Here is a 12,328-nt window from a genome sequence, read left to right as displayed (position 1 = left end):
CCCCTCCTGTGCTTCTGGCTAATGGCGTATTAATCCTCTGGGCTAGCATCTTAAACCGCGCTTCAGTGAGATGCGCTAGAAACTGAACAGGTTTAACAGGAATATTAGCGAAGAATTATTAAGATAAGGCATTTAAGTCTCACTTCACAGCGGCTTGAACGCATAGTGGGAGAAAATACTGCTGATGTATTTCAGGGTTATGGATGAGGCAGCTGCTTGACTTTTAAAACTCATCTTTTCAGTGACTTCTAAAGCGTAAGCAGAGAAATAAACTCAAAACTGGACTCAAAGACGAAGTAGTTGGAGGGGACAAAAGCTGTGACACATGAAGTGTCCTTGAGAGAAACACTCACTGGACACACACTTGTTCGGTCAGTCATATAAAGGCAAAGTGGCCAGAGAAAGGGGCATATGAAGGTCAGAACTAGTGCTTCTCTGTTCTCCTACCTGCTCTCTTGAACCTGTCCAGCAGGTTTTGTCTGACCGCCTTCTGCAGGTTGAAGTAGTCGTCCTCCTCGTCAGGGCTCTTCAGGTACAGAGGAATGTGCTGGAACACCAGGACGTGTTTGGGTTTGGGCTCCTGAACGAGAGATTTTGTGTGTGTGAGAGAACAGGAGGAACATCACAATCACCACAACTGCACAGATGAAATTCAATTGTCGTGTCATTTGGCAGCAATTATCTTAGACCGCACTGTCCAGACGCAGCAGGAGGAGACATTATCTGGCTGAGCGTCTTCATAAATCAAGCGAGAACAGAATCGTGCCGTCGATGCCGTCCTACCGTTGTAGAGGAGGAGGAGGAGGAGGAGGAGGAGGAGGCTCTGCTCAGCTGCTCCTCCAGCCACGTCTCCTGGGCCTCCTTCAGCTGAGGGCAGGCTGAGGCGTCGTAGAACAGCTGGGAGTTCAGCACCAGGCAGAGGACTCCACCCACCTGAGACCACAAGACCAAGAGCACACAGAGGAATGTGGATACATGTTAGTTACCTACACCTCATTGATTTTTAACAAACATTTGGATAGTTGTAAGTAGGGTTATTATTTTTTAGTGCTTTTTCTACCACCTACACAGTCACATTTCTTTGTACAATTACTTTTTCTTCTCCTTCAATTTTACCGCTGCAAAAACCGAAGTTCTGCACCGATGATCATTGAATCACCTTATTTGTTCCTCTAATTTCAAACAGCCTACACTTTACTAGACACAGATAGATGCATGAGCAAGGCCCAGGAGTTGAAGGGGAGCTCATGGTCTTCAAATATTTTTCAAGTGGGCAGGAATATGTAGAAGGACTCAGTGCTAGTCTGTCAAAGAATTGTGAACTTAAAAAAGGAAAGGAAAGTTACAAATGAGAGCGAGAGAGAGCATCGGTTAGAGTGTTAGAGATGACAGAGTGAACACTGATAACCCTCGGATTCAGACAAATGTGTCTGAGATGAACTGATGCACTTTAGATGTTTGATTAGGCCTGACAGACAGAGAGCGCCTCCGTTAAAGCTAAAAGCTTAACACAATGCTAATAATAAAAAACCCAGCACCACATTGATGTGTTGCATATGAGTTTATTAATGGATCAGTGTTAAGTAAGATTTTTTGTTTTCACCCTGAAAGGAGCACTCCACTGATTTTACACGTAAGAATCGTTAACAGGTTATAAATGGTCCTGCCTGTCCAACAGCTTCTATAACGTTCAGCCAAGTCTGAAGAATGACCCTGATGATGTCAGAGTGAAGTCATCTGAGTCAATATAAACCAATCAACTCCATGACAGAAAATCTGTGTTTTAAATTGATGGTGTACTGTAGACTTGTGTACCATTTATTAAAATTTGCTACTGAATTGCATTGTGGGTAATGTAGGCTGCATGTAGGCTTTTGGTTCTTTGGAATAAGGTGCTGTTTTTTTTATTATGTGTCTTTTATGAATCTCCCAACTTTTAGGAAGCAAAATACTTAAAGGGATAGTTCAACATTTTGGTAAATTCGCCTATTGCCATAATCCCTATAGTTATAGAGGTAGGTTCATTACCTTTAATTATCGGTGCATGTTGGTTTGAGATCCGTGGGGCAGAGACACTGCTCAGCGAACACAATGAAGGTGAATGGTACAGGTCCCCTGTCCCTCAAAACTCATCAAATACACAATCCAACAACTCAAAAATGCTCTCATGGACAAGTTGTGACCTGCACATTCACCACGCTATGAGATACTACTGTAACATTACGAGACAGGGTTGTTTTCGAGGCAAATGCGTAGCCGGAACTACATTCCAGATATGGCTGCTGGGCGGCCAGAGCGCAAATAGTTCCAAGGATTTGCTTCATGTGTGGTAATGTTACATAACATTATTATTTCATAGCGTGGCAAATGTGCAGGTCACAACTTCTCCACAAGAGCGTTTTGGAGTTGTTGGATTGTGTATTTAATGAGTTTTGAGGGACAGGGGACCTGTACCGTTCACTTACATTGTGTTCGTTGAGCAGCTCACGTCTCTTCCCCGCAGATCTCAAACCAACATGCCCTGATAATGAACCTACCCCTATGACTATTGGGATTATCCCTTTAATAGTCAGTACATAGCAAGACAGAACCATAATGTTCAGCTACGACTATCAATGCCTACTCACCCAGAAGCTGAAATAGTCGTCCCCCCATGCAGTGCAGTACTGGTGCACCGTATTAGCGGTGGGGGTGTTGCCCAGGTCATGGTTCCCGCTGACGAACACCAGCGGTATCGAGGGGTCCGTTCCCTTCAAGGCCGCCTTCAGGTCTCTCTCCTGACCTTCTCTGAATGGTGTGTCTAGGGGGGGGAAAAATGAGGTAATAAGATTGTGTCCTTGTGACAAATGAAGCAGCGGTGACGGTCAACATAAAAAAAAAAAGTATGAATAATTACTTTGGAGAAGCAGTGGCTTAATGACAACGATCACACTTAAGTTGGACGAGATAAAAACGAGACACAGAGAGAGAAATGCACGTGAATGTAGATGAACCGTGTCAGATGGAGTGTGAAGGGTAGCATAGGTGAGAGTCGCCTAAGGGAAGGAGGATTGTTTGGATGATAATGATGACAGCTCGCGGAATGATCAATGCTCCGTACAGCTCGACTTTATATCGCCATGGTTACTGACATGATAAGTAAGTGTTCCGGTGAAGCGAAACCCAACCAGACCGATCCGTCTATACGATACGCAGGGCTACTAGTCTTACAGGATCATTACAACGTGTTCGGTGGTTTGTTGTGTTAAAATCAGCCGTTCTGCTCCGACGTGCCTGGAGTTCACCAGGAGGAGAGGCATGTAAAGAGGAGGGAAACGTCTGGAGTTAAATTAATTCAATCGCAGCATGGGTAAAGGGCAGAGAATGGTTGAGACTCAAATCTATTTATAATTTAGAATGTGTATCAAACAAACCTATCAGCCCCTGTTCTCAAGTCATTTCTTCCTCTCCCTCTTCTCCTCTCTCTTATTTCTTTTTTTCCTTTTATTCATCTGAGTAATTATTTTACTGACCTACTTTTGGGGGCGCAAACGTTTCCTTGGATGTTTGGATAGGACTCATTACATAAGAGCCTTTTCCGACAGAACATCTTGTGCGTGACAGAGTAAGAAGAGTGTGGAGTTTAAAACCTATCCAGATAAAAAAGGTAAAACATCACTTTCACCTGTCTCCTTTTTATAATTAAGCCACGCCGTCAGACTCCAAACTGTCAATACGGCACACAAACATACGCTCAAATGCACAGAGAGACACGAGGGCTTCCTCTTTGTAATGTAAAACAGATTCTGTGGCACTTTAATGCTGCATTTGTATTCAGGCCCGGAGAGCAAGTGCTTCTGTGTAATTGCCTACAGTATATTCATTTCCACATGTGTAACAGGTAGCATTTCAACAAGTCTGATTAGAGCAGCTGGAAAATGTTCAGTGGTGTGGTGCACATGATGGGCATGAAACACATGGGTGATGATGACTCCAGTGATTCTCAATATTAAACTATGTTAAGTGCAGGTACATTTTGTATGAGCTGGTGAAATATCATTATGGGACTTCCTCTCAAATTTTACAATACATATAATTATGCTAAGTGATCAGTCAGAAAAGAAAAGGAAAAGAAAAAGATAAATGGTCACAGTGTCTGCTCTGGTCACAAGTGTGAAGAATGACCTTTGTCTCTTGTTCAGATAAAACAAAACATGTTATAGACTTAAATTATGTTCAAAATTACAACTAGCTGCAGCCCTAATTGTCATGCATGTAAATGTACTGGTATTGTAATTTAAATTAATTTCCTTCTTTTTCAGTATAGCAAACAAATTCTATAAGAAGAAAAGTGAACACTTGTAGCTATACCCATGATGCATTCTGTTCCAGAAAACATTTCATTTTGTGGCAGACAAGGCGTTCTGACATGAGATGTTTTGAAACCCCTGAACAAATCTTGTAATTATGGGATAGGGGGTGATACAATGTATTGACGACAACTGTGATATTTAATAAATATTGATATAGTGTTAATAATACATAGATGGCAGGAATGACATGTTGATATAACCAATTACATGTACTGTATATGATGGAGTTGTTTGGACTGCATCTATGCAATTCATCCCTCTTCATCATGGCACTTCCACACATGCTAAAAAGACCTGATAAAAAATGGTTCTCGCTTTGTAGCACTGTTATTGTTGTAAGTAGCACAATAAGTATGACAAAGCTAAGGAAAACATCCCAGTGCTATCTGAACTCAAAACAATGAGACAGTAGCGGAAATATTTATTACTGACTGAAATTTGGTCTGTGTCAATGCCTGTGAGTCCCCCTGTGTGTTGGAGACATGAACTCGATGACGACTCTGGAGCAAATGGCTGTTATGGAAATGTCTCTATTCATGAGCAAAAAACTAAACAAAAACAAAGATATAAAACTGAAAGACAGATTTCCTTTAATGTTGTGAGTGAACAATAGCACAATTGATTGAAGTAAATCATATTCAACACTTTCTATGGTAATTTCATATGAGTAAGTGACAGATTTCCTTATTAGGCCTGCATGCATAAATAAACATTTGTGATGAATAAAACCAAAACTAATTTTAATTTAAAATAAGTATTTTATAAACAAAAAAACAAACACTTGAATACAAGGTCAAGATTGATGATATAAAAGGTTGTTTTTGTTGGTAAGCTCAGTCAGTAAAAAAGTCAACAGAATAATTGAAAGAATAATCAACTGATACATCTACAACTGGCGATGTAGAGTTAAGATTTAGAAAAACTTAACATGTACAGTAAGTGAATCTCTTTGGAGCTGATAGTCTGAATGATGAATGGGATGACAGTGAGGCCACAACAATGTGGACTCATTATTCCACAATCACAGTATTTGACTGCTGCCACAGTTACATACAAACAACGGTCTTTAAAAGAGGGGAAGCTCATTTTCGGCCTAGATCATGCAGTCTTATGCTGCGTTCGAGACAAGCCAGAACTCGGATCCTTCCAACCTTCTACTTGGAAAAGTGTAATCGAACAACCCCCCTCAAGTCGGAGCTCCCCCACTCAACCCCGACTTCTTCGAGAATCAGTTGTCTGTAGTCACACAACAATCTGCACCCATGCAAAACTACACCGCCAACGGTAAAACATCAATTAAAATGCATTTAAATGCCAAAATACATTAAAACTTTTTTTAAATTGTTTTTGTGCCCTTTGTTATTTTTTTATGCCTTATGTGAAGCACTTTGAATGCAAACTTTGTCCCGGTCCACCATGTTCCATGGGACCACGGATGGAAACTAGCTCTCTAGCTAAATCTGGCATATTTACATCAAATAATTGTTTTTGTATGTTCATGAATATGTGGAGTCCCATTTCAAATAAACTAATAAATGAAATGAAATGAATGTTTTTGGTTATTCTGGCTCGGTGCATTTCGAAGTCGTAACTCAAACGAAGTAACAAAGTTTTCAACTGGGAGATCCCGAGTTCCAAGTTGTGTCAAATGCAGCATTAGAGCAATCGCCTCTGCTCTCAAATGATCCTGCCGTTACGGGCAAGTGGATTTTAACAGATTCCCTCAAGTTATTCACACATGGAGCCTTTTATTGTTTTTATTTCAGCATGGTCTGTTCAAGTATTCAACAACTTAAGAGTCTGAAAGGGGGAGGAGAAATGAGGATTGCTCTCCCCTCTTTATAACACTGTCAATATGGCCTTCAGCAAGACACCTGACTGCCTCAGCTGCTCCAGTGGAGCCGCTAAGAGCAGGAAAAAAAAATGTTTTATGCTCGACACCATCCATGTGTGAATGTGTGTATCCAAGTGAGAGTGACGCAGGGTGGGGCTCATCACGAGCATCTAAGCACACTTAACTTTCTCGAGATACATAAATGTGAATAAATAGCGCTGGTAGCCTCACACAGAGTGGCAGGGACGCTGTGCCGCCTTCTGCTTCCTTGAACCTCCAGCTGCCTGCCCTCAACTGCAGCCATCCGCTAACACAGCGTGTCCATGACTCACCTCCCAGCCCGACGCGCTTCAAACCGACGCTGCACCGTACAGCGGCCTATCAGTCTGCATTCTAAACACTTTGCGTCTGATTAGTTGGGTGTAGTAAAGCCATTTAGGTGGTGCGGTTAAGTTACAGGTTCTTGTTTTGTATGCATGCCGTGGTGGTTGAAGAGATACTTGTGATGTTAAAGGAATAGTTCTACATTTTGGCAAATTGGCCCATTGCCATAATCCCTATAGTTTTAGGAATTGGTTCGTTACCTTTAATTGTCGGTGCAAGCTATTTTTAGCACAGTGGAGCAGAGCTGCGAGCTACTCAGAGCTACACTACGGAGGCTAATGGAATTTCTTGGTTTCCCTCATCAAACTCAGCAAATACACAATCCAACGACGAGTTGTTTTTGAGGCAAATGCAGCGACTTCTTGCCGAAAAACTGCCCCCAACAGGAACGCGCATCAGCGGTTTTGCATGAATTTACCTCAAAAACAACTCTGTCTTGTAACATTCCGTTATTATCTCATAGCGTGGTGAATGTGCAGGTCACAACTTGTCCACGAGAGCGTTTTGGAGTTGTTGGATTGTGTATTTGATGAGTTTGCTGAGGGTAACCAAGAAATCCCATTAGCCTCCGTAGCATAGCTCGCGGCTCTGCTCCACCATTCTAAAAATAGCTTGCACCGACAATTAAAGGTAACAAATGTACTCCTAAAACTATAGGGATTATGGCAATGGGCCAATTTGCCAAAATGTTGAACTATCCCTTTAACTCCTTTGCTTGTTCATGTATATTCAATAGAGAAAAAAAAGGAGTGATACAATTCTGCAGATACATTCACTTCATAAATAAATAGGAATCCTTGCGCTCAGTAAACAATGAGAAATCATTATAAAATGAATTCTAAGCATCCACTGTCTCACACTGGTTTCCTCTTTTGGAATAAACAATGCATGTGCAGAGCGGTGTACACAGAAAAAAAAACACACACAATGCTGTTGTCCACTGTCTCTGGAGCTCTGACTGAAAGGCCTTGTTCGTTTAATGAGATTGCAACACTGCGATTCTCAAACCCTGACAGGAGACTTTGGCAGGTTCTCGTTGAGCCTGTCCAACACTGTAAGCCCCTCTCTCAATTTCCTCCATAGACCGGCTGTCGACACTGCACATAGGTCTCAGTGTGTGGGGTCTTGCTGTCGCATACATTTTCTACACACAGACAGCTGTCTTCTAATATGTGGGCACCTGTGTGGTTGTGACTTACTCGAGCATGAGCTGGCACTGGCAGGCTGTGCTGACACGGCACTGGTTTACAGCTCATGACAAGGTATAGGTGATGTAATAATAACTCTGCCCTACAACCTTTCACACACAACCCAGCGACATTACAGTCCTGAAACACAATTTACCACAAACACTCAAAACTGTAAAGTCCTGTGGGCTTTCCCTGACCAATACGATCTCTTGTTCAACATGGTGAACACCATTATGTTTTTTAAATCAATGGATTCATTCATTGTTTGGATTCATAGCTATCCGTACATAAAGAATTTTTTATCACCAGCTGATAGTATCCCCTTTCAAAAGAGGAAAGGACCAATGTCAATAAACTCATCCAGTTATTGTCTCTCGTGCCGTCACATCTGCACATCAAGATGAAGATATCGGCAGCTTCAAAGATCCGTTCGTCCTTATACATCCTCCGAAGAAGCTGATAGAAATGAACTGCCGGTGGTAACAGAAATTTAATTTGATGCGTCACAAACAGCGGCGTCTTCTGGGTTTGTTTTAAGACAGGATTTGGACTGAAGATTGACTGAGGAACATGCAGCATCAGCAGCAATGCGTTCATTGGACTGGCCTGTCGAGGGAACTGAGCCCGAGGGTTGAGGGTCTTGCTTTACTAGTCGATGTACGTTCTGGTCTTGAGCTCTGGATTTAGAACTAAAGGAATGAGATCACTGATAGATATGGCTGGAGTAAAATGAAAAAATAATAAGTCACTCTCACAAGAGATGGTTTGAAGAGCTCAGACATCAGCGGCGGGCTCCAAGAAACCCATTCATAGGGACAGGGGTTTTCTAGTTATGGGTCAACAACGTGATGCAACCCAATGTCAAGTGGTGCATCTCTTCATGAAAATCTGAAAATAAATCTGTGAAAAAGAACTGTGTTTTTAGGACATGCCCTGCTCAGTGTTGCCAAAATGCATTAATATTTAAAGGTAGGGTTGGAGATCTTATTCTGGAGCATTTTTTTTACTAAATTGTTTGAAATCCTCTTCACACCCTGATTGCCACCAATTAATTAAATGCTTTTTCTGAAAAATGAAAAAGGCAGTCACCCGTGGAGGTAAATTCATGCAAAACCGCTGATGCACGTTCCCGTCGGGGGCAGTTTTTCGGCAAGCAGTCTCTGCATTTACCTTGAAAACAACTCAGTCTCGTAATGTTCTGTTATTATCTCATAGCGTGGTGAATGTGCAGGTCACAACTTGTCCACGAGAGCGTTTTGGAGTTGCTGGATTGTGTATTTGACGAGTTTGATGAGGGAAACCAAGAAATTCCATTAGCCTCCATATAGTGTAGCTCTGAGCAGCTCACGGCTCTGCTCCGCCGTTCTAAAAATAGCTTGCACCGACAAATAAAGGTAACGAACCTACTCCTAAAACTATTGGGATTATGGCAATGGGCCAATTTGCCAAAATGTTGAACAATCTCTTTAAATGTAGAAACCAACGAAAAATATCTCAATTTCATTTTCTCAGAAGAAAGTTTATCTTTTGTAAGTAGACTTAAACCACTGTAGGTGGATAAAATATTGAATATCCTTTTGTGGTTACACCATTTGACATTTTCAGGGACATTCAGTCTTACTTTTGTTTAAAAAATGGTCCAAATGTCATTTCAAATTACATTAAACCAACATGAATACATAATGTACAATTTAAAAAATCTGATGCATGCTTTTATAACTTTTTTTAAAGATATTTCTGAATTGCTCATCTTTTCTTTCCCCCTATTTGTCACTGACCCTTATATTGAACTTAGAGGAGATTCCATGGCAACCACAGAGATTGCTGGGAGGATTTCATACTCCTTCTAGTCGCGGGAAGTCTCGGGACGCCACTGGAGGACCTGGAGGATGAGGCCTGGGAGAGGGATGTCTCGACGACTTCTCTTCACCTGCTGCCACCGCAGCCTGGACTTAGATAAGTGGTCAAAACTGGACAGACAAATGGATTCACCCTGACATTTACCAGAGTTGTCTTACAGAGTCTGTGAGGATCTTTTCACACTGACATTTGAACTGCGTTTCTCCTGGGTCTTTATAAAAGTACCAAGGTGGTGACAGAGAGACATTTTGAAACTTACACACTGCTGGCAGCTCCAAACCCCCTAAGAAACCTATTACTTCTCACAACCCACAGGATGAGCCGGTTAAATAAATTCACACACTTTTCCCCGTTCAGTCACCCCCCCCCCCCCCCCCCCCCCAAAAAAAAAAAAAAATCCAAAACGCTTCCAGGAGTCACAAAACAAACTCTCCCTCGGCAGTCTGTCGTTCACACTCGACTCTGCTCTGCTGCTGAAGCCCACGGAGGAAACCATTTTATCAGCCGTCAATGGCAATTAAACAGGTGTCCACAGTTACACAGAGTGGACAGGCGAGTCCCAAGGTAACCTCTGCTTCACCTCTGCGAGTTTTACACTCACGCATGCACACACGCGTACTCGAACACTTCTCCTCCATGCTGTATCATGCGTAACATCCTTCACCAACCCCCAGAGACGCCGCTTGGATCCTTTGTAGTGCTCATTAGGAGAGTGTTAAGTCCAACATGTTTCTCTAATCTAATCAGCTCTCTATCTCACCCCCCCCCCCCCCCCCAACCCCTACTCCCCCCCCCCCCTCCCTCCCTGTTCTTTATCCCCTTCATTTGTCGGCTTTGAAAATAAGTGAGAGAAAGACACAAGAGAGCGAAAAGCGAGGGAGGGAGAGGCCGAGATAGAGGGAGGGAGAACGAGCGGCGAGATTGAAGGAAGTCCTTGAGATGAGAAAAACGTCTCTTGGGGGTTGGGCTTGGATTGGAGAGAGGAGGCAGGGAATTGGGATCAAGGAAGTTGCTGTCAGTAGAGGTCTGGATGGCGCCAAGTTGTGGGATCAAAATGCTAACCAGCATTTCTTTAAGGAAGCATGACCTGTCTAGTTTCGGGGAATGGGATTGTTCCTTTAGGACCATCATGGCTCTTCTCCATCTCCTGCTGCCTGATTGCTTCTGAGTTCTACTTCACCAACCACTCTTTGATAAGAACGTGGATTTATAAAACAGCGACATCACTACTCAGCGTTCAGATCCAGCGCTGATGCTAAAAAAAAAAAAACCAATGCTGATGAAACACAAAAGAGCCCATTGTTTAGTTTGTTCCAGAACAATTACCAGAACAAACTTTTGATTCCTCAACACCAGCTTCGATTCACACCGGTGCTTCAAATAGATTAATCACAGGCAAGAATAAGTGAGCGTGTTTGTGTGCAGTGTCAGACTTGCAAATGAAGGTTGTCAAAATAAGGTATGAGGCGCGAGACTGCAGCTGTTGACAAAAGAGAACAGACAAGACGACGGAGGGAAGAGAGGGAAAGGAAAAGAGAAGGTGCGAGCGAAGGAGAGGAGAGATATAGCGACGGGAATCCGAGGCAGCAGAAAATACAGTTGCCAATTTCCCGTCGCCGACAGGCAGCGGTGTCGACAATGCCGTTTGACAGCCTGCTTCCCCTGGCCGCCTCCCCATTCATTCTGCATTGTAAATAAACAGTTTAAGGGGAAATGTCAGCCGAGAGTCGGAGGGAGCGGGGGCTCCTAATATCTCTTTCCCCCCCCCTCCGCCGACGCCGCAGCCCACTTGCCAGGAATGTGACGGACACGCCGGGTAATGAGGATGGCACACACAACCTGTTCTGCCGGGGCTGACAGTAACGAGGGCTGACGCCGCGCCGTTCATAGGTCCCCGAGGCCCCGGCGGTTTAAAACCCCGAGCTTTACACTATCTACTGTCCCACTGTGCATCTGAAATAGATCTCGCTGTGACCTATAAATGCGACTGATCACAGGGAGGCGGGCAGAGTGGTGGAAAAAGTGGATGGCGGCCATGTTTTAGTCTAAATGGTGCAGTCATGGAGATGATAAGGATACTTGGACGCCTACAGCAAGACTCTTGGATGATAGGGCGAGACAGCTCCAGGAGCGTTCATGACTGTCCCTGTGCAGCTAAAATTGGTGGTCATAATGACCCGAAAAGAGACGAGCTGCTCTGTGACTAAGCTGAGCCAAATCTGTGTTGCATACGAATAGTTAGCCTTGAGTCAAACCACAGAAACAGGGGCCAAGGACATTCTACAGATGACATACTGCACTAAATATCACTAAAAAAATCTGCGTTTGCGTAATATTTTACATAATCTCCGAATGAGGATCGAGCTCTGCGTGAATTTCATCATGAAACACATGCACACACGCATACACACAAATGGTTTTATTTAGGGTTGTACGTTTTCTTGTTCTCATTTTCATTTGTTTTACCCTTTTATTTTATTTTATTTTATAACCACTGTGCATTGGAGTAGCTTACATACGTTCTTTGATGTAGATGACAATCCAACTGTGCAGATTTAAAGGGATAGTTCACCCAAAATTCAAATTTAACTCATTTTCTACTCACCTTCATGTCGACTAAGGGTTGGGAGAAGTTTCAGAGTCATCCGTGCCTTTTTGAAGTTACAGCGGGGGTTCGTGCAGCACTGCATTTTCATATGACGGTAGCG

General features: G+C 43.0%; 1 protein-coding gene across 2 annotated transcripts in view; it reads right to left on the bottom strand.

The window, feature by feature from the left end:
- The window catches only part of cpped1 (calcineurin-like phosphoesterase domain containing 1), a 38,986-nt gene that overhangs the window by 17,569 nt on the left and 9,089 nt on the right, over positions 1-12,328 (bottom strand). The window contains exons 3-5 of one of the 2 annotated variants that reach the window (XM_083993595.1): positions 2,628-2,800; positions 784-933; positions 448-580 (exon numbers count right to left, since the gene is read on the bottom strand). In XM_083993595.1, coding sequence (XP_083849721.1) covers positions 448-580; positions 784-933; positions 2,628-2,800 — 456 coding nt within the window. The remainder of the gene's footprint in view (positions 1-447; positions 581-783; positions 934-2,627; positions 2,801-12,328) is intronic. The other variant, XM_083993596.1, reaches the window with a different exon arrangement.

Source organism: Trachurus trachurus (assembly GCF_905171665.1).
Source record: "Trachurus trachurus genome assembly, chromosome: 19".
Classification (NCBI taxonomy): Eukaryota; Metazoa; Chordata; class Actinopteri; order Carangiformes; family Carangidae; genus Trachurus; species Trachurus trachurus.
The sequence above is the reverse complement of the archived record's forward strand: the minus strand, read 5'-3'. Positions and strand labels throughout refer to the sequence as shown.